General features: G+C 38.8%; 1 protein-coding gene across 1 annotated transcript in view; it reads right to left on the minus strand.

Annotated features, from left to right (window-relative positions):
- Positions 1-15,718, minus strand: part of LOC123549116 (kinesin-like protein KIF28) — a 463,589-nt gene that overhangs the window by 260,077 nt on the left and 187,794 nt on the right. The window contains 1 exon segment of the mRNA XM_053545663.1: positions 4,991-5,196. Within this exon segment, the coding sequence (XP_053401638.1) occupies positions 4,991-5,196 (206 nt within the window).

The raw sequence follows: 15,718 nt of genomic DNA on the forward strand, positions 1-15,718 counted from the left end.
ATTTATAGATTCAAGAGAGGTAATTCGTACAATTCTTGGACTCAGACACTGTACGAATACTTTCCATTGGTTGAAAATAAAGTTTAATTCAATGTTGAATGTAAATTGAAAATCAATAAAGTGACAACTCGCTGTCCAGAAACATGGTACTGTTAGACCTTAAAATAATGTGATTCGGTGGCCCTCTGTGCGGGCCTCGAAAAAGTACTTGACCTAATTTTAGAAGTAAACAAATTAGCTCTTTAGTTAGGAGGAGAACCACTAGATATATCTATTTCCAGAGTTATCGTGAAAAATATTTCAAAAGTGTCCAGTTGTAGGACGCTAGCCAGTATATTGAATATTTTCAATAAATAAAATATGTTTTATTTTTTAATTTTAACAGTATCTGCAGCAATTTCTATATAAATATAGCAAAATCACCTATACATGATTCTACGATAAAATATAGCTGTTCCATTCCACCCTATGATTGTAACATGACTGTGGTATTCTACATGCAGACTAAATACTCTACTTTTTCAGTGCTAAGTAGTAGTAATAAAAAGCACATCAAATTTTTTGAAACAAACAATTTCTTTACATTTTTACTGTAAGAAAATGTTTCAGCCCAGTAAGTTTCAACATCGGTGCATCTAGATCTATATCTGGTCTTGTGCGTACTTTACAATTTTTGCATTGTAGGCACCACAAATGTCAACTATATTCTATTTTGACAGTAAATAAATTATAATTCATGTTTCAATCTTCCAGATTCAAGTGTTTACGTGTTTATATGCTGCAATGTTCTGGCGTGTATGTTTCAGTGCCATCATGTAACAGACGTGTACTATTTTTAGAAACTACATATATAAATTTTGAATGAAGTTTTTTCTTCTGATTTCTTTATCTGTCCTTAAATGTTATTGAAGATAACATTTTCACAGCAGTAACTAATTAATGCTTTAATTAAAATTTTCTGAATATCGGAAAATTCCATTTTATGCAACACTTTCCGTTTAGTGGAATGTTTTTATAATAGCATATGACCAGCCGAATGACATATCGAGCTAAAATGCAGTCCTGTAAAATGCGAAGAATTTGCGTGGTTAGAATCAAAATAATAAATATGTGTTAATCAGTTAATAAAATATGGGCAATCATTCGGATGCAAATATTAAATCACTTGTGCTACCCACTCGTGATTTAATTATTACACATCCGAACTCCTGCCCATATTTTAATATATTGACTGATAAAATATAGGGACATATTTATTATTTCTTAAATATGCTATATATGGAATCTTAAGCAGATAATGAATAAATGAGATAATGCCTCTTACGGTAAAAAAGTACTTCAGTCTGTGTGCTTGAAACGGTTTCTTGAATAAAGCTCAATTTGGTGCCGCTAAAATAGTGCATGAAACCTTTTGAAATGTCAACTTGAATGCACAAGGTAAGACCATATTGCGGGAAAACTTGCTTCAAAATGACAAATCAAAAATAAAACTCTGACACAATTCCCTTCAAAACATTCAGGAAATACAATAAAAAGATACAGTTGACGCAGACAACATTTTAGGATGGAAAGACGGAAGAAGAGTGGTTGAACTGGGGCTGCTTGCGAAAAGTTTAGATGCATGCATTCATTGTTCAGACCCGCTGTTTCTGTCAGATGTTTACAAGGAAACACACTTTCGACATGGTTCACTGTTGTACATACACTACGTCACCATTATAGAATTTCAGTGGCATACTGGGGTAATTCTTATTTGATGAAGGTTCTATTCCAGACCGAAGTATGATATTCCAGTGCTGAATGTAATATAAAAAAAAAGTTACCACTATGATTTCATCTCATGCATTTCTGTTGGTGTTTCAAAAATTTTAAAAGACGGATAAAACTAAGAAATACACTAGAAATTGCTTTTTTTTAAAAAGCGCATGTCTCCCCCAATGCAAAGTCCTATAGGCAAGAAGTCAATAGGGGTCAGGAGCGAAAGTCAAATAGACACTGATGGTTGGCTGCAATAGGGATCATCTACTTGGCATGTCCAGTCATCCTGCTAAGTTTCAACACTCTTGGCCTAGTGGTTCTCAAGTCACTGTTCAGGTTCCTTTGACCTTGACCTTTGATCAAGTAACCCCAAAATAAATAGGGGTCATCTACTCTGCATGTCCAATCATCCTATTAAGTTTCAACATTCTAGGTCAAGTGGTTCTCAAGTTATTTTCCGGAAATGATTTTACATGACCAGGCCCCTGTGACCTTGACCTTTAACAAACTGACCCAAAAATCAATAGGGGTCATCTACTCTGCATGTTCAATCATCCTATGAAGTTTCAACATTCTGGGTCGAGTGGTTCTCAAGTTATTGATTAGAAATAATTTTCCATGTTCAGGCCCCTGTGACCTTGACCTTTAACAGAGTGACCCCAAAATCGATAGGGGTCATCTACTCTGCATGACCAATCATCCTATTAAATTTCAACATTCTGGGTCAAGTGGTTCTCAAGTTACTGACCGGAAATGGTTTTTGATGTTCAGGCCCCTGTGACCTTGACCTTCAATAGAGTGACCCCAAAATCAATAGGGGTCATCTACTCTGCATGACCAATCACCCTATGAAGTTTCAACATTCTGGGTCAAGTTGTTCTCAAGTTATTGATCGGTAATGGTTTTCCATGTTCAGGCCCCTGTGACCTTGACCTTCAACGGAGTGACCCCAAAATCAATAGGGGTCATCTACTCTGCATGACCAATCACCCTATGAAGTTTCAACATTCTGGGTCAAGTCGTTCTCGAGTTATTGATTGGAAATGGTTTTCAATGTTCAGGCCCCTGTAACCTTGACCTTCAATGGAGTAACCCCAAAATCAATAGGGGTCATCTACTCTGCATGACCTATCATCCTATGAAGTTTCAACATTCTGGGTCAAGTCGTTCTCGAGTTATTGATCGGAAATGGTTTCCCATGTTCAGGCCCGTGACCTTGACCTTTGACAGAGTGACCCCAAAAACAATAGGGGTGGTCTCCTCCATAAGCCCTACCAACCTATGAAGTTTGAAGGTTGTAGGTCAAATGGTTCTCCAGTTATTGCTTGGAAATGAAGTGTGAAGAACGGACGGACGAACAGGGCAAAAACAATATGTCTCCCCCAGAGCCATTTACTTTGATATGTTTTGTTATTTACAAGATTGCCAGAATGCTAAAAACATAGTATTTTACTGGTATTTAGTGTAAAGTGCATTTTGACGCAGATGCAAATGAATTCGGTTATTTCCGGACTGTAACACTCCTTAACGAAGACTGAAACTCACTGCAGACCTTGAGCGCCTGTATAGATTACAGACTCCGGTATATACCGGATTCAAGCAATTTGAATAAAAAGTATCTTTAATGCATGTATTTTATGACCATTGTAATACTAACCCTAACCTTTTGTCAGTATATTATACATGTTATACTCTAAATGCATGCTGTTGTACAATAATTTGCGTATTTTTGCTGTGCACTCTGATTGATAATTACTTCAGGACATGTGCAGCTATGACAGACTACAGTGAGCAACATCGCTTAAAGAATGTCCGTGACATTGAGCAAAAAGTGAACGGATGTTGCATAAAATGGGGATTTTACATTTATGTGTTTTGTTGTGCCTTGTCAGACTTTTCTGTTGAATTTTATGCCCCCCTTCGAAGAAGGAGGGGTATATTGTTTTGCAGATGTCGGTCGGTAGGTCGGTCGGTCGGTCGGTCTGTCTGTCGGTCGGAATGTAGACCAATCTGTTTCCAGATGATAACTTAAGAATGCTTGAACCTAAGATCATGAAAGTTGAAAGGGAGGTTGGTCATCACTAGCAGATGACCCCTATTGATTTTGAGATCAGTATGTCAAAGGTTGATTACAGTGAAGTCTACATCCATTAACTTAGCTCGAGAACTGTTTCAAAAATAAATAAAACAATTTAGCAGATCTATGCATATTGGTTGCACACAATGCTAATTACAACGCCAGTATTTAGAACAATTGTGCCAAGTTTCATCAAAATCCCTCCATGCATGAAGAAGATAATTATGCTCCGGACAAAGTCATTCTTGAATTTGACTTTGACCTCTAAGTGTGACCTTGACCTTAGACCTAGGGACCTGGTACTTATGCATGACACTCCATCTCATGATGGTGAACAATTGTGCCAAGTTTCATCAAAATCCCTCTATGCATGAAGAAGATATGTTCCGGACAAAGTCTGTGGACGCTGCCTGCCCAGCCGCCCATCAGGGGCATTCCCATAATACGTCCCGTATGAAAAGGAGGGATAATTCATGAATTTTTTGTGCAAGAGTTATGGTCCTTGTGTCATATGATGTGAGTGATGATGTTGAACAACTATTTTAAGTTTGAATCATAATCCATTTAGTAAAAAATGAGATAGAGTGAAGTGCACCAAAACTTAAATCTGAAATTCTACCTAAAAAGTGTGGGGGGGGGGGGGGGGTAATTCATAAAATATTGGTGCAAGAGTTTTGAACCTTACTCAGGGCATTGCATCCTACATGTGAGGAAGCCATCTAGCTGACTTACGGAAGGTCTGTGGTTCTACCCAGGTATCCGCTCCTGATGAAATAATGTGTGGAGGGGCACCTGTGGTCTTCCTCCACGGGCATCAAAAGCTGGAGAGTCGCCATATGACCTATAATTGTGTCAGTGTGTTGTTACCCCCCCCCCCCACCATCCCACCCCCACCTCAAAAAAAAAGAAGAAATTGACCTTGGAGCTAGGGGTCTCTGTCTAGCCCAAGACACATTGTCTCATTATGGGGAACATTTGTGCAAAGTTATTTCATAATCTCTTCATTGATGGCAGACTTATGGACTGGACATGAAGTGAGACCGACAGATGGGTGGAAGGACGCAGCCTATTTTTATGTCCCCCATTTTGTCTTCAAAAAATGTGATGATCAATCACAAAACTCTTCCACATTCACCTTACTGAATATAAAATCACCTTAAACCACTGAGACATATGTCAGGCAATTGTTGGGCATCTTTCCTGCCTATCCTTGTCTGTCCTTCCTTTAAAAAGTGAACAATAACACCGGACAACATAGGATCCTCATTCAAGTTGACCAGATGTATCTCTCTCTGTTTACGTGCAGCATTTCCTTTGCCTCCAGCATCCAATTCTTGTGCTTCCCTTCGAGCTTCTGCTAACTGTCAAAATGGATAATGCATAAAATAATAATACTAACATATACCAGAGGGCCATAATGGCCCCAGATCACTCACCTGAGTTACAATACTTGCTTTATCGGTTTTGGTAGATGGTTATGCAAAGGAAAATGCCTGTAAAATTATTTTGAAATAGTGCCTTCAGACAAGAATATTTTAAAAGATTTTTCTGGGGGGGGGTTGGTGAGGTGGGCTAACAGAATGAGGGTATGATAATATAGGAAACTAAAAGACGATATCAAACAAGAAGATATCAGTTTTTCCCTATATAAGTCTATAACCATGTGACCACCTGGGCAGGTCATATTCAAACCTAGGTGGATAATTTGAACTGTCTTGGTAGAGGACCACCAGATGATGCTACAAAGCCCTAGGTCCAGTGGTTTTGGACCTATATAAGTCTATACAACCATGTGACTCCCAGGCCAGGGCCATATTTGAACCTAGGGGGATAATTGGAATAGTCTTGGTAGAGGTCCACTAGATGATGCTACATACCAAATATCAAAGCCCTATGCCCTGCGGTTTTGGACAAGAAGATTTTCAATTTTTTTCCCCTATATAAGTCTTTACAACCATGTGACACCCAAGGCTGGGCCATATTGATCCTAGGGAAATAATTTGAACAGTCTTGGTAGAGGACCACTAGATGATGCTAATTATACCAGATATCAAAGCCCTAGGACCTGTTTTAGAAAAGAATTTTCAAGTTTTTCCATTCAGTTGCCATGGCAACCAGAGTTCTGACCGGAATTTAATTCTTTCAACAATTTTTAAGGAAGACCATCCAAGGAATATCCATCTGAAGTGTCATCTAAATTGGCCTGAGGTTAAGGAGGAGATTTTGTTCAAAGGAAAATATTGACGGACGAGACTGATAATCACTGACCACAACAGCTCACCCTTGAGCACTTTGTGCTCAGGTGAACTAATAATACTTGCTTAAGGCAATAGAAAATTAGTTTTTAGATTCTTATCCCCGCCCGCCCGTATCTGAAACCCCCCGCCTCGAAATTTTTTATCAGTCAAAATCCGGATATCCAAAATTTTATGTCTGGATACTGGTACACTTGCATAAACAATTGCATAATTCTCGAGTTTAAAGAAAATGTTTGACATATTGTGGTGATGCAAAGACAACTTAACAGCATTTGACAGTATCTGATATTAAAATTTACCATGACATTACCTCTTATTATAATAAATTAAGAGAAATGATCATAAAATATCGGCAATTCACACGACTAGCAGACGTTCTGGCAACCTACTTTCGATTTCAAAAACTTTTAGAAAAAGGTAAAGCCAATGTATTTTCTTATCCTGATTTGATTGTTATTGATTTTTATTGATTTGAAATAAGTATCTGTTGTCTGGATTTCAATATTTCAATTGTGTTTAACAGAAACATTTGCCTTCGCGAGGAAGTCTGACAAGCCATTTTCACGTGCAAAGTATATATTGAATTAACCGGTTATTTGTTTCATAGATCTGGAAATAGGATAAAAATATGTTAAGTATGCAAGTGCATCAAATTAAGAAACATCTGATTTTTTTCAGGTGTAAAACTACTAGATCTAGATTCCTCGTATTTTATACTTTAAGTTCGTATTAGTCAATATATTAAGCATTATCGTTTCCAAGGGTATATAGCTTTTAGCACGTGCACAGCAGGAATGACAGATTGATTGTTTTCTTTACAGGTCGTGGTTGTACTTTGACAAAACTAAATATTTTTAATTTGCAAATACACAGAGCAGACACATATTGACTGCCATTGTAGTTGTAAATTTACTTGTTTGTACAGGATACAATCAACCATCAGACAAAATGTTTTACTTTCAATTTATAAATAAAATCAATGTTTATGACATGAAATTATTTTTTTCATATATATGAGCTGTGCCGTGAGAAAACCAACATATTGGGTTTGTGACCAGTAAGGATTCAGACCAGCCTACGCATCCGCGCAGTCTGGTCAGGATCCATGCTGTTCGCTATCAAAGCCTATTGGAATCAGAGAAACTGTTAGCGGATTCGCAGGCTGGTCTGGATCCATGCTGGTCGCAAACCCACAATGTTGGTTTTCTCATAGCGCGGCTCAGTTATATGTATTTCAAAATGGGTTTTACATATAAAAGCTTTCAAAAACACAGCAACACACACTAGAATATCAATACACTGTGATATTTTAAATATTATTTGTCAAATTGACCTCCAGACTACCATACTTCAAAATTAAAAAATTAAAAATAAAAAGTGCCCACCCGCCCCATTTTTTCTCAAAATTTGGATGAGAATCTAAACATTTATTTTCTCTGGCCTAAAGTCCATCTGCAATAATTGGACAAAAGGTGCAAGTTCAGATATGTTTTTTTTACAGTGTATTTCTCCACAATTTGCAGGCATTTATATCCATAGGAAATTACCTAACTGCCATTCACAAGAATTCATGCAGATCAACTGAAATCTTTTAAATTTCATGGAGAGTAGCTGACAAACAGATTGTATGATATCTGTTCAAGGTGACTGGCCGACAAACAGACTGCATGGTATCTGTTCAAGGACACTGCTAAAAAAAAAAAGACTGCAAGGTATCTAGTCAAGGACACTGGCTGACAAACAGACTTTATGGAATCTGTTAAGGACACGGGCCAACAAACAGACGGCATGGTATCTGTTCAAGGACACACTGGGCAACAAACGGACTGCATGGTATCTGTTCAAGGACACTGGCCAACAAACAGACTGCATGGTATCTGTTCAAGGACACTGGCCGACAAGCAGACTGCATGGTATCTGTTCAAGGACACTGGCCAACAAACAGACTGCATGGTATCTGTTCAAGGACACTGGCCAACAAACAGACTGCATGGTATCTGTTCAAGGACACTGGCAGACAAGCAGACTGCATGGTATCTGTTCAAGGACACTGGCCAACAAACAGACTGCATTGTATCTGTTCAAGGACACTGGCCAACAAACAGACTGCATGGTATCTGTTCAAGGACACTGGCTGACAAACAGACTGCACGGTATCTGTTCAAGGTCACTGGCCGACAAATAGACTGCATGGTATCTGTTTAAGGACACTGGCCGATGAGCAGACTGCATGGTATCTGTTCAAGGACAATGGCCGACAAGCAGACTGCATGGTATCTGTTCAAGTCACTGGCCGACAAACAGACTGCATGGTATCTGTTCAAGGACACTGGCCAACAAACAGACTGCATAGTATCTGTTCAAGGACACTGGCTGACAAACAGACTGCATGGTATCTGTTCAAGGACACTGCCAAATAAAATACGAGGGCCATGATGGCTCTATATTGCTGACCTGAGTACCATTGCCCAAAATGATATGATCAAGTTTTGCCATAGAGCACATAGGCATACACATTAAATATCATCAGGATAAACATTTCTTGTAACATTCCCTTTTGACCTAGTCAGGGCCAATTTCCATACCATGTTTGCGGGTCCTAGGCTCAAATGCTGCATTTTTGTACTAACATGACTATTCCTTACCCTGGAAGACTTAAATATTTAAAACCAGTCTCAATAGATGCTGCTGATATATATTCCTTTACATAAAATAAAGGGAGGTTATTTGTCATAAATTCAGTCAAAGTTATCTACCCTGATTGTCCGAGTCCATCTGATGGCACAAATGACATTTTAAATCAGTATCTTCATTGGTTACTGAGATACACCCATTTTAATTTGAAACAAACGGAGGTAATTTGACATGAAATCAGTCCATAGCTACCTAGCCTGATTGCTTCAGTCCAACTAAAGACAATAATGAAATTTCAAATGAGTTCTATAAATATTTATCGAGATAAATCCATTTTTAATAAAATCAGGGGAGGTAATCATGCATTGGTATATGCATGTAGAAGATGCAGAGTATAAGCCTTTACAACAATATATTAGTAAAGTATTCATATGGATAAATGTTCAATCAAGAGTTATCTAATATGACTATTTCTTACCGTGGAAGACATAAATAACATTTCAAACCAGTCTCATTAGAAGCTGCTAAAGTGTATTTATTTAGATAATAAAAATAAAGCGAGGTAATTTGTCATAAATTCAGTCAACATGTATCTTCACTGATTGTCCAAGTCCATCTGTTGACATACAAAATTTCAGATCAGTATCTTCATTTGTTACGGAGATATACCCATTATAATTTGAAATAAAGGGAGGTAATTTGACATAAAATCAGTCCATAGTTATCTACCCTGATTGTCTCAGTCCAACTAATGACAATAATGAAATTTCAAATAAGTCTTATAAGCAGCGCTTGGGAAATTTGCCATTTTGTCGGTTTTGGACCGATTTTTGACTTTTCAGACCGATTCGTGAAGTGAAAAAATGAAAAAAATCGGTCCCGTAAAAATGGAGAAAAGTAGAAATTTCGGTCTGATATCTCAATACACGATCACCTGCCAAGCAGGAAATTGTTAGTCGCACTCTCAGATAATCAATAAACGTGTCAAATGGTCTGATTGTCACTTTGATAATCGATCCGTAAATAGCACGTGACGCAATCAGTGCTTGCGCGGCACATCCTTTAATGTTAACAGACAGCCGACTGCAATGTATTAAACATTTTTGACTGGTTTCCAAATGTTTCTGACTGGATCCAAATCATTTCGACGCGGATCAACATTTTTTATTTAGAATCCGACGGATGGTTTATTTCAAAAGGCTATGTTTGATCACGGGTAAAAAACAAATGGTCACTGCATTTAATCAAAGAGCTATAATTGTACATTATAGGTCTTTGATTTAATGAGACATCACACGGAAAACCGATAAAAATAATTTTTATAACTAGAAATGCTTTTGAGAAAAGCGCATGTCTCCCACAACTGCCCCTATGAAAGATGTCTAGTTTCTCTAGATGGTTTAGATGAGTGGACCCAATTAGATGGTCTGGACAAGTGGATCCAATCAATAATTCAAGGGCCATAAATCAAAAGTGCCTGGGCAGATTTGGCTAGTTATCGAACCTGGCTAAGGTCTTATGGGCAAACACATTTTGTTCAAGTTTGGTGAAGATCAGATGAGAAATGATCGACTTAGAAAGTGGACAAGAGTAAAAAGGTGGATTTTTCGGTAATTCAAGGGCCGTAACTCCAAAATGCCTGGACCAATTTGGCTAGTTATCGAACTTGGCTGAGGCCTCATGGTCAAACACATTTTGTTCAACTTTTGTGAAGATTGGATGAGAAATGTTCCACTCAGAGTGCCAACAAGAGTAAAAAGACTGATTTTTCGGTAATTCAAGGGCCGTAACTCCAAAATGCCTGGACCGATTTGGCTAGTTATCGAACTTGGCCGAGGTCTCACGGTCAAACACATAATGTTCAAGTTTGGTGAAGATCGGAGCAGAAATGTTCGACTTAGAGTGCGGACAAGCTTTGTGACAGACAGACACACACACACACAGACAGACAGACAGACTGGAGTAAATCAATATGTCTCCCACACCACTATGTGGTGGGAGACATAATTACTTGATTTGAAAAAATTACATGATTCATTTGTTGGGGCTCCAGTTGAAACAAGTGCAGAAAATCATCTTTGAAACCCGACTGTACAAAAAAGAAAAAGAAAAACATGGACTGGCAAACACAAATGATAAAGAAAAAATTACATGATTCATTTGTTGGGGCTCCAGTTGAAACAAGTGCAGAAGATCATCTTTGCAACCCGACTGTACAAAAAAGAAAAAGAAAAAAATGGACTGGCAAACACGAATGATAAAGAAAATCGGAGTGGCGTTGTTTATCAAATAGGTTTTTTAAAAAACATTTCAAAATGAAATTTTGTTTACATCAGAAGAGAACATATAACTTTATAAAGTGTAGTTGCTTATTGAAGTACAACGTAAGTGAAATGAAATATCCCTGGCCAACCCGTGTGACCTTTTGGTACTAAACATGCGGATATTCGATCTCAGCGTTCTGAAAACATACACATTCTTAAAATACTGAGGCTGTTTTAGTGTTTAGCAGAGAATATGTGTCGTGTAATTCACTTTGACGCATTGTATTTTATAGAATTCCGTCAAAGAATGAGGAAACATCACAAAGTATCTGCTGCATATACGGTATCGAAGTCACGTACGTTGGCTTTTAGACTAATTACTTACACAGTGTCAATGCCTCGGCAATTTTATCCTTACAAGTATTTTCTCGGAAAAACATCGAAATTTAAACAAAGTAATGATCACACATAACACTGAATAACTGTCTTCAGTGTATGGTAACTCGTGGTGATCGATAACTCAGTTTTAATGCATGATATGCTTATTTCTTTACTCTACCACGTTTTACAAAATATGTAATATTGGGAATGCGGTGGGTGGGGTGGCGCCGATGTCAGGATTTTCATTTCAGACCGACTGAGTTATCAAAATTTCCGGAGCCCTGCCTATAAGTACTTACTGATATAAACCCATTTTGATTACAATCAGGGGAGGTAATCAGATATAAAATAACTCTAGAACCTATGATTGGATCTGACAGATTAGTCATGGATTTCAAGATTTATTGTTGTTGAAGATATTTTGGATGTTTGTATCAAATCAAACCATAAATGAAGTCTCTATATGGCTGCAAAAGCCAAATTAGCAGATTTTGGACCTTTAAGGGGCATAACTCTGGAACCCATGAGGAAATCTGGTCAGTTCAAGAAAGGAACCAATCTCTTGTGAGGATACAAGTTGTGTGCAAGTTTGGTTAAAATAAAATCATAAATGAAGCTGCTATTGTGCAGACAAGGTCAAAATAGCTCATTTTCATCCTTTCAGGAGCCATAACTCTGGAACCCATAATGGAATCTGGCCAGTACAAGAAAGGAACCGAGATCTTATGGTGACACAAGTTTTATGCAAGTTTGGTAAAAATCAAATCATAAATAAAGCTGCTATTGTGCAGACAAGGTCAAAATAGCTAATTTTGGCTGTTTCAGGGGCCATAACGCTGAAGCCCACAAAGAGATCTGGCCGGTTCAAGAAAGGAACCGAGATCTTATGGTGATACAAGTTGTGTGTAAGTTTGGTTAAAATAAAATCATAAATGAAACCTCTATCGTGCAGACAAGAAATTGTTGACTGACGCATGCACGGACTGACAATGGACGAAGGGTGATCAAAAAAGCTAACCTTGTCACCATGTGACAGGTGAGTTAAAAACAAGAGGGCTAAGACGGCTCTAGGTCGCTCACCTGAGTAACACACCATCCGAGTGGAAACATGTTTTACCTAGTGAATTCATGGAGACATATATTCTGACAAATTTTCATAAAGACTGAACCAAATATATAGCCTCTTGAGTGTAAACAAGCATTTTCTTTAATTTGACACAGTCACCTAGTTTTTTATCCCACGTGACCCAGACTTGAATTTATCCAAGATTTCATGAAACCAATCATTCTGAAAAAGTTTCGGGAAGACTGGAGCAAAAAAGTGGCCTCTAGAGTGTATACAAGCTTTTCATTTGATTTGACCTATTGACCTAATTTTTGACCCAATGCAATCCAGATATAAAATCATCCAAGACATGATAACAAACATTTTGACCAAGTTTTATGAAATTAGAACTAGAAAATGCTTTTGTAAAAAAGCGCATGTCTCCCCCAATGCAAAGTCCTATAGGCAAGAAGTCAATAGGGGTCAGGAGCGAAAGTCAAAGAGACACTGATGGTTGGCTGCAATAAGGATCATCTACTTGGCATGTCCAGTCATCCCGCTAAATTTCAACACTCCTGGCCTAGTGGTTCTCAAGTCACTGTTCAGGCTCCTGTGACCTTGACCTTTGATCAAGTGACCCCAAAATCAATAGGGGTCATCTACTCTGCATGTTCAATCATCCTATGAAGTTTCAACATTCTGGGTCAAGTGGTTCTCAAGTTATTCATCGGAACTGGTTATCAATGTTCAGGCCCCTGTGACCTTGACCTTTAACGGAGTGACCCCAAAAACAATAGGGGTCATTTACTCTGCATGAACAATCATCCTATGAAGTTTCAACATTCTGGGTCGAGAGGTTCTCAAGTTATTGATTGGAAATGGTTTTCCATGTTCAGGCCCCAGTGGCCTTGACCTTTAACAGAGTGACCCTAAAATCGTTAGGGGTCACTCTGCATGACCAATCATCCTATGAAATTTCAACATTCTGGGTCAAGTGGTTCTCAAGTTACTGACCAGAAATGGTTTTCAATGTTCGGGCCCCTGTGACCTTGACCTTTCACAGAGTGAACCCAAAACGTTAGGGGTCATCTACTCTGCATGACCAATCATCGTTTCAACATTCTGGGTCAAGTAGTTCTCAAGTTACTGACCGGAAATGGTTTTCAATGTTCAGGCCCCTGTGACCTTGACCTTTGATGGAGTGACCCCAAAATCAATAAGGGTCATCTACTCTTCATGACCAATCATCCTATGAAGTTTCAACATTCTGGGTCAAGTGGTTCTCTAGTTATTGATCGGAAATGGTTTTCAATGTTCAGGCCCCTGTGACCTTGACCTTTGACGGAGTGACCCCAAAATCAATAGGGGTCATCTACTCTTGATGACCAATCATCCTATGAAGTTTCAACATTCTGGGTCAAGTGGTTCTCTAGTTATTGATCGGAAATGGTTTTCAATGTTCAGGCCCCTGTGACCTTGACCTTTGACGGAGTGACCCCAAAATCAATAGGGGTCATCTACTCTTCATGACCAATCATCCTATGAAGTTTGAACATTCTGGGTCAAGTGGTTCTCTAGTTATTGATCGGAAATGGTTTTCAATGTTCAGGCCCCTGTGACCTTGACCTTTCACAGAGTGAACCCAAAATCGTTAGGGGCCATCTACTCTGCATGACCAATCATCCTATTAAGTTTGAACATTCTGGGTCAAGTGGTTCTCAAGTTACTGACAGGAAATGGTTTTCAATGTTCAGGCCCCTGTGACCTTGACCTTTGACGGAGTGACCCCAAAATCAATAGGGGTCATCTACTCTTCATGACCAATCACCCTATGAAGTTTGAACATTCTGGGTCAAGTGGTTCTCTAGTTATTGATCGGAAATGGTTTTCAATGTTCAGGCCCCTGTGACCTTGACCTTTCACAGAGTGAACCCAAAATCGTTAGGGATCATCTACTCTGCATGACCAATCATCCTATTAAGTTTGAACATTCTGGGTCAAGTGGTTCTCAAGTTACTGACCGGAAATGGTTTTTAATGTTCAGGCCCCTGTGACCTTGACCTTTGACGGAGTGACCCCAAAATCAATAGGGGTCATCTTCTCTTCATGGCCAATGACCCTATGAAGTTTGAACATTCTGGGTCAAGTGGTTCTCTAGTTATTGATCGGAAATGGTTTTCAATGTTCAGGCCCCTGTGACCTTGACCTTTGACGGAGTGACCCCAAAATCAATAGGGGTCATCTACTCTTCATGACCAATCATCCTGTGAAGTTTCAACATTCTGGGTCAAGTGGTTCTCTAGTTATTGATCGGAAATGGTTTTCAATGTTCAGGCCCCTGTGACCTTGACCTTTGACGGAGTGACCCCAAAAACAATAGGGGTCGTCTACTCCAGCAGCCCTACAACCCTATGAAGTTTGAAGGTTGTAGGTCAAATGGTTCTCCAGTTATTGCTCGGAAATGAAGTGTGACGTACGGACGGACGGACGGACGGACAGGGAAAAAACAATATGTCTCCTGGGGGAGACATAATAAACTAGAACCCCACTACATAACAAAGGACACAAATTTTTACCTAGGTCAGGGGCCATAACTCCTACAATACTGAATGAATCCGGATGCGAAACCCCAGGAGCACAACTGTACATGCTGACCAATATTCCTGTAAACTTTGGTTACTGTAGGTCAAATACTTTTGGCGCTATGCTCGACACAACATTAAAATGACCAATTTTTAACTAAGTCAGGGGCCATAACTCCTACAATACTGAATGAATCCGTATGCTATACCCCAGGTGCACAACTGCACATGCTGACCAACATTCCTGTAAACTTTGGTGACTCTAGGTCAAATACTTTTGGAGCTACGTGCTATACAACATTAAAATGACCAATTTTTTACTAAGTCTGAGGCCATAACTCCTACACAACTGAATGAATCTGGACACAAAACCCCAGGTGCACAACTACACATGCTTACCAACATTCCTGTAAAGTTTTGTGACTCTACATCAAATACTTTTGGAGCTAGGCACGACACAACACTAAAATGACTAACTTTTACAAGTCAGGGGCCCCTATTTAATGCACAAGGTTTTTCTTTGATTTTAACAGGTGACCTAGTTTTCAACCCAGATAATTCAGATTAAAACTTGGGCTAAAGATCATCAAGAACCATCATTTTGACCAAGTTTCATGAAGTTAGGGTCATAAAAGTGGCTTCTGGAGTGTTTCAAGCTTTTCCTTTGATTTGTCCAGATGACCTAGTTTTTGACCCCACATGAACCAGATTCGAACCTG

This window comes from Mercenaria mercenaria, chromosome 6 (assembly GCF_021730395.1).
Source record: "Mercenaria mercenaria strain notata chromosome 6, MADL_Memer_1, whole genome shotgun sequence".
NCBI classification, from domain to species: Eukaryota; Metazoa; Mollusca; class Bivalvia; order Venerida; family Veneridae; genus Mercenaria; species Mercenaria mercenaria.